The sequence below is a fragment of the Brachyhypopomus gauderio genome, chromosome 20 (assembly GCF_052324685.1).
Source record: "Brachyhypopomus gauderio isolate BG-103 chromosome 20, BGAUD_0.2, whole genome shotgun sequence".
Lineage (NCBI taxonomy): Eukaryota > Metazoa > Chordata > Actinopteri > Gymnotiformes > Hypopomidae > Brachyhypopomus > Brachyhypopomus gauderio.
This window is the reverse complement of record NC_135230.1, coordinates 3,645,097-3,657,798: the sequence shown is the minus strand read 5'-3', so window position 1 is coordinate 3,657,798 and position 12,702 is coordinate 3,645,097. Positions and strand designations below refer to the sequence as shown.

The window sequence follows — 12,702 nt, the reverse complement described above, 5'->3', positions numbered from 1 at the left end:
TTTTTCTACTGCAGTACTGACAATAAAAATCTGACTTTGATTACATTACAACTGCTACAAAAGGCAACATGTGAAGTACAAAGTCATCACTTCCATTAAAATGAATATTTTACTCTCACTGTGTCTGCATGTCCTGTTTATTTGCTATATTTTCTAATCTCCTATGTTTCCTTTGAATACAAGACCATACAATATCTTTGTTTAGAGTATTTGACAGAGCGGGTTTATTTGTTCCTCTCGCGAGATCTGGAGCAACATCCCGAATCTCCCGCACGCGCATTTAGCCCAACGGATCTAGAGCTGTTTTATCTGTGTTGGTGTTGGGAAGCAGCATCAACGCTGATCAGTCAGAGTTGAACATTTGGTTCACTGTTGGGTTCATACGCGAGTGTGAACGCTAAACCAACCCGGACTAAAACGCCACGGTGTTTAATGTGCTGCTTTGGTCCGGAGGGAACCGAACTGCGAATATAAACGCACCTTAAATCTCGCCGCCAGCACCAGTCACCTCAGTTTTCCTGACCAAGATTTAGCGGACCTGGTAGGTAGCTAGTTAGATAATTCAGTAAAACAGTTGACTACATAATTAAGGTATCTAGCCACTCAGCTCGTTTCTTTTACCTTAGATGTTAAACGTTTTCTTTAGGATTCTGCCTTATTTGTACGGTATATGTTAATGGTGAACGAACTAGCGAGATACTGAATAAATGTCACTAGTTACTCTAACTGAACTGCTGATTGACAACATGTATTGGTTATACAGTTATACGTTATGATTATGAAACCATGAAATCATTTAACATGGTTATCATACATCGTTTACATATACAGTAATGTATTTCATACAGCAACATGAAAATGTTTGGGCTTCCATAGTTAAAATGTGTATTCCTGTGAATATTTATGTGAGTAGATGACCAGATTTCCAAAAGGCATAAAGTTAAAGATGACGTTTATTATTTTATTACTGTGTTCAGGCATCCTGCATGGTCAGCACTGAACCCCACCTTTGTCATCACAGCTTGTAAACATTTATTTGAGAGATTCTTTACTAATTGTTTCTTTCAGACGGCTTGTAGCTGCGTGAATATTCTTGGTCTGTGAAATGCAGTGTTGCCAACTCTTCAGTAAGGAGAGTCGCTATTGGCGGTCCTAGAAGTCGCTAAATGACGCCATCGCATAATTTGCACAATACATGTTTTTGAAGCTGTAAAGCAATAACGTGGGAGAAAAAAAACTGAGTAAAAATCACTAATGAACTCTGAACAATTAACAACTTCTGTTGTTAGGCAGTCACTTCTCAAAATAACTTCATGACTTTAATAAATTACATAATAATTTTTTGCTGTGTTGTTAAATGTTAGCATAAGAGTAGCATTTATCAGGAACTGCTTTTGTACGTGCAACCCTCCTTTATTCGCACACTGTGGACGAGGTGAGTGAATGAGACTGTGTGAGTTAAACGCAGCGATTTATTTTCGTGTCATACTTAAGACGCATTTATATTTTCATCCAGTTCTGTAAATTTGGGGCGGGGTCAGTCAGCGGCCGCATTTGCAGTATGGACGTGGGGCGGTGTGGGTCTACTCTGACTGAGATTGCACTGTGAGTGTTGTAGGACAGGGCTCACGGCAGCACCCGCTGCTCGCTGTGGACAGTAACTGAAGAGCACAAGTGTTCATCTCAGAGTCTCCAAAAGTCTCCAATAACACCACAAAAAGTTATTAGAGGGTCTAAAGAGTCACTAAATATAGTGACAAAGTTGCTAAATTGCCAACACTGGTGAAATGTTTTCTGTGGTGAGGATGCCTAAAAGGGTTTCTTCTGATGGCTCTGTTGTTCCATGTGTACTGACATTTGTTAATCATATTAGGACCTGCAGAAAGAGGTTCCTGAGAACACTGCTGACACCTTACAGTGATCTCCTGCTGTGTGGCCATCAGTTATTTTAAAGTTAAATGCACTGTGCAACTGTCTAAAGGACTACTCATTTTTGTGAACGGGTGTGTGGAGTCAAAGTGATTATAAAGCTATGAAATTTAAATCATTTGACCTTTCTTAACAATTACTGACCTAGCCATAGTCATAGTACTGTAATACAGTAATCTTGTTTAAATGCTGTACAAAATGTTTCATCTTAATTTGATGCCTTTTAGAAATCTGCTCCTCTTATGATCAGTACAGTGTAGATGTTTGCATGTCACTATGTTTGTTCTTTTCACAAGTGTGTAACTGTGTATTTAGTGCTGACATAATTGGTACAGATCTTAAATTACAAATAGAATAATAGCATTTAGTACTATGTTAATGGAATATGAGTTTAAAATAGAATGTATGTGTTGGTTCTACATATTTTGAAATTATTTGTACAGATGATTTATCTATAATCATTTTCAGTTCCAAATAACCTTGGATAAAGAAGGTGGCTTACTTGTCTGACACTTGGCAGGATGTGCTCTTGTGAAGAGGTGAGTTAGTAGGTAAAGGAGTCCGTGTGTGTTGATGGATTTATCAGTATAAAATATCACCCAACCTCCATTCTGCTATCCTATAGGCCTGTTTGTACTCACTGGAGTCAAAATATTACTCTTTATAGAAGGTGTTTGGATATTATTGAAGGTGTTTGGATATTAGATAGATAGGTCACAGAGGGTACCTGCAGTGGCGGAGCCAAAGGGGGGGCCGGGGGGCAATGCCCCCCCAACAGAGCCTGTGCCACCCCTAGTGCCACCCCACTGGAAATGGTAACTTTAACCACTGGCGACCGGTCGATCGCGACATAATACTTAATTTGTGTCCATTTTACACTCGCCACCCCCCACCCCCCCGTTGACAACTTACACTGCCCCCACGACTCCGCACACCTTGTGCGAACCTGCACGAACGGCAGAGGCAGGCGCATCACATTCTTGCAGTGTTCTCTGAAACGATATGTGGTAGTAAAGAAACACCCATCAAAAACAGGGGAAGGAACATTTACCTAATGAATTTTAATGTTGCTTTGTGTTTCAGGTTTGAAAGTGCTGGAATTTAGGCTGAAGTACAGTAACGGACCCCCTATTTATCCTTCTCTCTATGTAGCCTGTTACGTAATGTTCATGCTTACTGCCACTAGAGGGCTCTAAGCCACTGGACCATTTAAATAGCTGCCACCACCTTTGTTTCTCCGGTACGGTCCGGATGAGTCTGATCAATCTTCCCCCGTCCAAAATACACCATCAACACTGGTTTAAGCCATATAACAATATTTATTCATGGTCACAATTTAATTACCTACAGCACGACTGATTTTCCCTCCAATAGACCCATGACATCATTGCACACACACATTCCCCCACCCCTGTTAAAGTAATACCTCTTTAAAATATCACGGGGAAAAAAACCCCTTCGTCAAAACACTCTCAATTACAGGCACTGTGTATCACTGCACACCCCCACGGGCTATTTAAGGAAAACTCGTCGGCTATCCTCACCGTATACACCAGTCGGTACTCTCTTCCCACAGCCGCCTACCCCAACTCATTCAATGTTAAAAATAGAAGTCTCTACCAGCATTTCTGATCACACAATCACGTGCTACTTTATAAAACCTGAAATCACACCACCAGCACACATTGATTAAGGCACGTCACTTACTACCACTTCACACACACACGATAATCACACTTAATTCATTAATGCTGGGAGGCCTATACTAATTCATGAAACGGTTTATCTACTCCCACCCTATCCCCATTTCTTAACTAACACACGTACACGTAAGTTTAATTTTAAAATAACAGACTTCCCTCGTTTGGGTGGCCGTCAAGACCCCCCCATGTAGCTGTGGAGTCAAATGTCATAGTTCAGCATGTTAACCAAAACGCATCGTGTAACACTCAGCAGTCTCTCAGAGATCCTTTGGTATGTTGCGAACACTTCCAAAGTCTCCAGTTCGTGTTCGCGTTCTCTTTAGTCCCAAAAAGTCCCTCAGAATGCACCCACACAATGCAGATTCACAGAGACTAGTCCAGTTTCAAACAAAGCGTTGCCATGCACCAACCCAACCCCCGCCGCATCTCTTCCGTTTTTAATCCCGCTAAACCCCTCCCCCCCAATTAGCGCACCCTCTTTCTCTACATTCATCACAGTACTTTAAAATGCTTGAAATTGTAACTACTTTGTTTCACAACAAATATCTGTCTGACTGAACAGTTCTCTTGTGTTACGTTAAAAATTCCAGGACGAAACATGAGAGAACGTGAAGACGTTAAGATTGGGCGTTTTGAAAATAAACAACCATTAAATAATGTGATAAAAAGCGATTATTTCAAATCATTTCGAGTATATGTATAAATATTTAACTTATTTAAGTTTATCGTGCTGGGAAATATTGAACTGGACCTTGAACGTGACGTACAAGTGCTTCGCGTAGTGTGGGTGCTTGCGTAGGTTAGAACGCAAGTTGGCAAACGCAAGTTGTCGGGGGGGGATCTATCGATCGCCGGAGGTTGGCGCCAGAGCGAACTAGTAACTCATTGAATCATAGATGTGGATCAGAGGTAAATAAACTAGATTTTGTTTTCGGCGTGAGATATCGGAAGTGTGGCGTGAGAGCGTGTGAAAACGGTCAAATGCGTGTGTCTCACGCTCAATGCGTGAGAGTTGGCAACCCTGCCATGCAGAAGTTTAAGTAGTCTGTACGTAGATTGTCACCCCCTTGTCATCATCTTGTCACATGCATCAATTGAATAAAAATAGCTCTTTTCGAACTAGGCCTAGGAATTTGATCCAATGATGGCCAAATTGGTACAGCCACAATCGCTGGACTCTGCTGGAAAATGATGATCAAAAATATGATGGATTTGTACATTTTCAGTTTAGTCCATTTTTACATTAAATCATTGTGTCCATGCCATATTATGACCTATATTACTATAACTCAAAAACCATGTAAGTGATCAACTCCTAATCTGAAACACTTTTAGAGATTGAGGTTCTTGTGAGGTATGCCATGTTTGTTCCACATTGACCTTGCAGGGTGCTACAGTACACAAAAATCTCTAAAATCATCAAAACACGCTGCAATCCAGTTATGAAGAATTCAATTGCCAATACAATTTCATTTGGTCTTTTGGGCCTTTAGTGCCTCATAAGTAAGCTTGACTTTAAAAAGAACAGTTCATGCATTCATATCAAAGGTCAATCATTTGCTCAAAACAACTTATTGGTCCTCTTGGGCTGCTTAGGCCTGTAGGGCCTATTCCTGTGTGAACTCACAATCACCGCTTGCGTCTATATTTTTGAGTGTTGTTTTTAATAAGTAGAGATGGCATTGAATATTGAGATGGATGTCCAATGTTGTATGAATGGTATGGCTGAACAGGCTACTCTCTGCGGTGGTGGGGGTGGTGGGGGTCTGGGCTTGGATGCGGTGGCGGCGTCTGTGGCGTCTCCCTGGTCTCCCCGGGTCAACCAGTGGCCCGGGGCTTTGCCCACGTTTGTCCCAGCACCTGTCCCCTCAGTTTTAACTGTACCATAGTATCACCAACACCTACACACAACCCCGCTGGGGCGGGCATGCTTGGGTCACTGGGAAATGCAGCCCTGGGACTCCACTGCTCCTGGAGGGGCCGCGGGCGGGTGGGATTCTCTGGTCTTTCTCTGCCTGCCTCTGGCCTCTGGGGGAATGTTGTCACAACTTTCTACCCTTGCTAGTAAGTACATTCTGTACATTTATCCTATGTTGCACTTACATAAACACACACACTCACACATACATCACATCATTTGTGCTGTATGTCTTAGGTACACTTTCTGCTCTTCTTTTAGTAGCAGCAGTTGGTGAACCATTGCAGTGGTCATTTCAGCTGTGTTTTTTCTGCCCTTGTCTTTTCCCTTTTTACTTTCTCTCCCCCTCTTTTCTCTCCTCCTCTTTTCTCTCCTGTCCTGTATGGTCCACCTAACCCCAATTATTTTTATCACTATTGTACTGTATTATACAGAATTGTTTTCTTTTGATCCTTACATAAAAATAAAGTTGTCCTCCAAAGATGGGGGTGTTGTGTTTTTGGAAGAGACACACTGCAAAAAGTACCATCTTGATAAGTTAAAATATTAAATAAGTTAAAATATATTATTCTATTTCAAGTAGCTGAGGGTTTTTGTATAAATTTATGTAAAAATATCTTTACCTATTGGCAGTTTTTCAAAAGACAGAGCCATTTTGAATAATCAAGATGCCACTTATATGCCACAATAATTCAAACATTGTTTGTGTCAATTTCACATGATTTCAACCTTTCACAAATCAAATCTCAAACATATGGTCCTGTAGATGAGGAGTCTCATGTGGCTGGCAAGGTGTGAAAGGAAAGGTGTGTAAGCAGCGACCACCCACACCTGACACACACCTCATTTACATAACACTGGAGGCAAGAAGGGCTATTCACACCTGTCAACACCTGTCATTTGACAATACTTTGGAAGTGAAATGTATTTATGTCCAAAGGATGAGGGGTTGGTAGTTCTAGGTAAAATGGAATGAAAAGGCTAGTTATGTTCTGTGTCTTTAAATGCCAGGGCAAAATTGTTTATGCAATATTATTTGCAGCATAGACATTTTTCAAGAGTTAGTCCTCTGCCATGTATGTATGATTGTGATTGTAGTTTTCAGTTATTTAATTAACTGAAAACTCTTGCTGACCACATATTTCTTTAACATTCACTGTGCAACATGCTAAAGTCGACTCATTGAAGTGCTGAGAATTATCCGCCACCCAAATAATACCTGTCTGTGGTGGTCCTAGTGTGTCCTGACCATTGAAGAAATGGTGTGAAAGGAAGATAAACTATGTAGAGAAACAAATGTCTACAGTGTTTAATTATAGAACTACAAAGAGCTCTTACATGGTAAAAAACCAATAAAATGAACGTGAGTGTAAGTGTAGATTAAGAAGGTGGTCATAAAATGTTATTTAATGTATTTATTTTTATTTATATGCTTGTTTATTTATTTTTAATTGTTTTGCAAGTTTTCTCAACTTATTGTTTTTTACAGTGTGCACACAACATAATTCAACTCTGTCTGAGTTTGTTTAATGATTTTTGGTAAATGAGCAATTTTGTTCGTTGATCATTACTTAAGGATGTGAAGACAGAGGCCTGTACCACTGCAGATGAGGGAGGGACATCAGTCTCTGTGCACCTCAGCACCCCTATGGACCACCAGAATGGAACTGTCCAGAAGATGCCCAGATCCCATACGTCAGGTTAGCATATAGAAATGATTTCAGAGGTATCTTATGGAACCGACTTCTCTCTGTCACACACACATGCACGCATGCAGTTATATATGCTCAGTTTTCCACACTGTTCCACACAAGTTCAGTGGACTAAGCAATCTTCCACTAGTTCTGACCACTAAGTTAGACATTCATCGTCATCGTGATATAAACAAGCCCAATAAACGCATCACAAGACTCGATGAATAAGAAAAATTCACATGTCCTTTTATTTCTTATTTGACCTATGAAATGAAATGTTCACCCCATTTGTCCAATCATATTTTTTTTATCTATATCTATTTTTAAGGCACATCTTAAAACCTACTTTTATTCCTTGGCTTTTAGCCCAGCATGAGACTTGTTTTGTTTTATTTTTATTATATATTTTAACTATTTTATTGTTCTTATTGTTTTACTGTCTTTAGTAATTTTATCAGTATTTCTATTCTTACAATTGCTGTTCTTTTAGCGTAAAATGTTTTCTGTTTTATATTTATTTTTGCTCTGTAAAGCACTTTGACACAACTGAGGCTGTTTGGTAAAGGGCTATATAAATAAATAAAGTTGAAAGTTAAAGTATTAATCCCCAACTGGCTGTTCGCTGCCTTCTGATTGGTCTACTCTTCATATGCCTTTTTAGAATCATCATCACTGAATGTTTTGTGGCCATTTTCCACTCTTTTGTTTTTCTACATTTCTTGTACAGTTGTATCATAATTTCAGTTTGACTATGAAAATATAAATATCTGGTGCATCAAATATCAAATGGATATTTCCATCTCATTCTCCTATCTGGTGTCCTGCACTGAAAACTATTTGACAAATGCATTTATTTTGTCCATATTCAACATAAATTTGTTCTCTTGACAGTCTTGTATGATTTTCCAATTAATGTTAGCACATCACATTATAACTCTATAATTGTACTATTATTCTGTATTGTAGTGCCATATTGTTAAAGCTTTAGCAGTCTACCTATTATATCTTTAAATGAGGTCTCTCTGGGTATCAGTTATTTTCTTTCTTGTCTCCTGCACAATGATACCTGTGAGGTTCACAGTTTACCTGTCATCTTCCCAGATATGCCTGCTCCTGGGGGGGTCACAGATCAAACCAGAAAGACACTTCACTCTGGTCTGGAGGTTCGGAAGTCCAGTATTCCTGATGCTGGATTGGGAGTGTTTAACATGGGTCAGACTATTCCAGTCGGTACACACTTTGGGCCCTACCAGAGAGAACTGAAGGACAAAGAGGAGACCATGAACAGTGGATTCTACTGCATGGTGAGTGTTCCATCTTTCTTCTTCTTTCTTCTTCTTCTTTGGTCCTTAGCTGGTGATCTGCTGCGGGCGATTCCGCAGCCAATACCCTGCTAATGGTTCCAGAACTTTCTTCACGATGCTCCTCCATTCCATTCAGTTCATTGCTGCAGCTTTCCCTTGGGTTGGATTCAGGCATTGGTTCTGTAGATCCACTTCTATCTGGTTTATCCAGCTTTTCTTTGGCGCAGAGCTTTGAATTTTCCAGTGGTCAGGCCGGTCTCTCCAAAGCAGTTTTTGTGGTAACCGGCACTCCCTCATCCTCGTTGCTCCAGACACCTTAATCGAATAATGTCGTCGGTAAGATGGTCCCAGAGGGAGACTTTGAGACTTTGTCTGACGCATCGCATTTGAAAAGCCTAAAGCTTGTTTGTGTCCGTCTTGAGTAAAGTCCATGCTTCAGATCCATAGAGCAGGATTGGCAGGATGAGTGTACATAAAAGGAGGATCTTTGTTGCCGTTGCAATGTTGTCTTTCCTCCAGAGACACCACCTGAGCGAAGCAAATGCTGAGCCGCCTGCCCAATTCTGGCCTGGCTGTCAGCTGAAGAGGCCACTTTCTTCTCTTGGACGAGAGATCTGAGATCTTTGAAGACTACAACTTGCTCTAGCTGCTCTCAGTCAAGGTGTACATGGGTGGGTGATCCATCTGTCGTCAGTACCTTCATCTTGGCCGCATTGATCTTGAGACCGTATGGCACGGCAGTGCGGGCGATGTCATAAAGGATGTCAGTGGCTTCTACGTCTTTCTGACGTCTTCGGTCGTCAGCAAACATCAGGTTGTTTAGCTTCTTTCTTGGGAGACTTTCTGTATGATTGTATCGACCACAATGTCGAAGAGGAGCGGTAAGACGATGTCTCCTTGGTGGACGCCGGTTCTGATGGTAAACCGACAGTTCGTTTCGGATTTGCACCTAGCTAGTCAAACCATCATACGCTTTTTGGAGGAGAGAGATGACTTTCGGCGGGATGTGCTTGGCCTCCAAAATTCTACATAGCGCTGGCCAATGTATGCAGTCGAACGCAGACTTGAAGTCAATGATGCAGAGGACTGTTCGTTGGCCACATCGTGTTCTTTCTTCAGTCAATTGGTGGAAGGAGAAGTTTTGATCAATACATCCTGTACAAAGGACTTCTCCGCTGGCCTTGATGGTGTTTCATAATAGATTTATTAATTATTTAATTATTTATAATGAATAATGATTAATTAATTCAGAAGTTTCTTTGAAAAATATAAATTAGCATGTCATGTATAGAAACATTAACCAGCTAGGACAGTATTAACCAGCTAGGACAAGTGTGTGTTCTTATGTAGTACTACATTCACACTGAATAAAGTGTGTGTTTTGAGCTCCTTTAATTTGAGTGCATCAGTTGCTTTTACAATATAGTATGTTCTTATTTCTATTTATTTATTTCCACATGAATTTAATTTTGTTTTTGCAGATATTCAAGAGCAAGCAGTGCGATGAGCACATCGATGTGAAGAGAGAGACTCACTCTAATTGGATGAGGTAGAGGATGCAGTACTGAAGTCTGCAGTTCGTTGGCTGTTGATTGTCTGTTATAAATAACTGAGTTGATTATACAACCTTCTCCTGCAATCTTATGCATCCCTCTCATCATGGTGTTTGTGTTTTCTCTCAGATATGTGAATTGTGCTCGTAATGATGATGAGCAGAATCTGGCAGCCTTCCAGTATTGTGGGGAGATTTTCTACCGTTGCTGTCAACCCATTGAATCAGGACAGGAGCTCCTGGTGTGGTACGGAGACAAGAACGCTGAAGATATCAACTTCACATTTGACTTCCTCTGGAGCAAACAATGCTGTGCTGAAGGTTGTGATTTTATTTTGGTAATTTAATCTTAAATGTATGATATCAGGTGTGAGTTTGCCCTACTTTAGCACATTTGATTTAGCGCAACATTAAGAGGTTAAGACATTTACAGGCAGTTTTGAGTTTGTGTTTCATTATTGCATTTAAATTTTATTTGACATGAAATAGTATAAATGTTTATCATTACGCTCCTAAACCTTCTCATAATTATAATGCATTTCACACTGATGTCTTTTTTTCCTCCAGAAACGAATGATCATTCGCAGGTCTTCTCCTGCCCTGTGTGTCCATTTTCCTACACAGCTGAAGTTTACCTCCACAAGCACATCAGGAATTGCCACCATGAGGATTATGTCAGAATGCAGAAATCAGGAGAAATGGAATATGAAAATCTGGACCTCAAAAGTACTCCACAAACATCCTCTAACACAACTCTCAGACGATTGCAGAGAGACATGGAAAAGCAGAGATTTCACTGCTCAGAGTGTGGGAAGAGTTTCACTCAACAGAGTACTCTCCAAGCACATCAGCGAATTCACACAGGAGAGAAGCCATTTCACTGCTCAGAGTGTGGGATGTGTTTTACTCAACAGAGCAATTTCAAACAACATCAGCGCATTCACACAGGAGAAAAGCCATTTCAGTGCTCAGAGTGTGGGAAGAGTTTCATTCAACAGGGTAGTTTCCACCGACACCAGCGCATTCACACAGGAGAGAAGCCGTATCAGTGCTTAGAGTGTGGGAAGAGTTTTACTGAACAGAGTAATCTCCAACAACACCAGCGCATTCACACAGGAGTGAAGCCGTATTACTGCTCAGAATGTGGGAAAGGTTTTACTCAAAAGAGTATTTTTTACCAACACCAGCTAATTCATACAGGAGAGAAGCCTTTTCAGTGCTTAGTGTGTGAAAAGGGTTTTGTCCAACAGATTGATCTTGAAAGACATAATCGCATTCACACAGGAGAGAAGCCGTATAACTGCTTAGAGTGTGGGAAGAGGTTCACTCAAAGTGGTCATCTCCACAGGCACCAGCACACTCACACAGGAGAGAAGCCGTATTGTTGCTCAGAGTGTGGGAAGAGATTTACTAGACAGAGTAATCTCCACTCACACCAGCGCATTCACATGGAAGAGGAGCCTTTTCACTGCTCAGAGTGTGGGAAGAGTTTCACTCAACCAGGTAGTCTCCAACGACACCAGCGCATTCATACAGGAGAGAAGCCGTATCTCTGCTCAGAGTGTGGGAAGAGTTTTACTGAACAGAGAAATTTTAAACAACATCAGCGCATTCACACAGGAGAGAAGCCGTATCACTGCTCAGATTGTGGGAAGAATTTTACTGAACAGAGAAGTTTCAAACAACATCAGCGCATTCACACAGGAGAGAAGCCGTATCAGTGCTCAGATTGTGGGAAGAGTTTTTCTAAACAGAGTACTTTAAAAGAACATCAGCGAATTCACACAGGAGAAAAGCCATTTCACTGCTTAGAGTGTGGAAAAAGTTTCAGTCAACGGAGTCATCTTCGACAGCACCAGCGCACTCACACAGGAGAGAAGCCGTATCATTGCTCAGAGTGTGGAAAGAGTTTTTCGGCACATCAAAATCTTTACCAACATCAGCGCATTCATATAGGAGAAAAGCCATATTTCTGCGCACAGTGTGGAAAGACCTTTACTCTGCAGAGAAGTTTACAAAGACACCAGCACATTCATATGGGATGCAATTAGGTAGCAGTCACAACCACATTGCATGAAGACCTTAAACCACACGGCATGCTTTTTTTGTCTGCTGAAGTCCAAAATATTTGTTTTGCACTATGAAATTGTAAACCATTGTAAACCAAAAAAAAATGTGAAGTAGTCAATGATGAATTTGTTTTTAGTTACTGTTTAACATGGGTAAACATATCTATGTATCACTGCCACAGAAAGTGATGTCTATGACGTAAAAAGTAAATATTGACATTGTAATTGGGGTTTGAATGATAGTGGTCTATATGATGTAAACTAAGCATTTTGAAAAATACATAACATGCTTGTTCATATTTTAATGGGTTACTGTGGTGAGGAGATTCGGAGGGATGCCGAAGCCGAGGCATTTTATTTTAAATATAAAAAACGTCACTGCTTTTTTGTTTTTAAATTTTTGTCTGGTTAATGGACCTTCTCTTAAATGTGTCGCCGAATGTGTTGGAGAGCTTTCAAGAAATGAGATCTTATGTCAACTAACAGTACAAAAGAATGATTGATACAGAATGCAGTTTTTAATGAGGCATGGA

At 40.5% G+C, this 12,702-nt stretch overlaps 1 protein-coding gene across 4 annotated transcripts; it reads left to right on the top strand.

Moving 5' to 3' along the window:
- Positions 1-247: 247 nt before the first annotated feature.
- LOC143484167 (uncharacterized) lies at positions 248-12,502 on the top strand. Of its 4 annotated transcripts, XM_076982776.1 has the most exons (9): positions 248-541; positions 2,398-2,468; positions 3,013-5,696; positions 6,317-6,356; positions 7,127-7,250; positions 8,346-8,548; positions 10,030-10,097; positions 10,231-10,421; positions 10,668-12,502. In XM_076982776.1, the coding sequence occupies exons 5-9, from the start codon at positions 7,199-7,201 to the stop codon at positions 12,149-12,151; spliced, it is 1,998 nt and encodes a 665-aa protein (XP_076838891.1). In that variant the 5' UTR covers positions 248-541; positions 2,398-2,468; positions 3,013-5,696; positions 6,317-6,356; positions 7,127-7,198; the 3' UTR covers positions 12,152-12,502. The 4 variants fall into 4 exon arrangements, with proteins under 4 accessions (XP_076838891.1, XP_076838889.1, XP_076838888.1 ...); XM_076982774.1 differs by having other exon boundaries at positions 3,013-6,356; XM_076982773.1 differs by lacking the exons at positions 3,013-5,696; positions 6,317-6,356 and having other exon boundaries at positions 250-541; positions 10,668-12,501.
- The last annotated feature ends 200 nt before the right edge of the window (positions 12,503-12,702 follow it).

Bases quoted from the DNA above. Each gene is read 5' to 3' on its own strand.
- LOC143484167 (XM_076982773.1), top strand. The intron at 8,549-10,029 runs GTGAGTGTTCCA...TTGTTTTTGCAG, and splicing joins ACAGTGGATTCTACTGCATG to ATATTCAAGAGCAAGCAGTG. The intron at 10,098-10,230 runs GTAGAGGATGCA...GTTTTCTCTCAG, and splicing joins ACTCACTCTAATTGGATGAG to ATATGTGAATTGTGCTCGTA.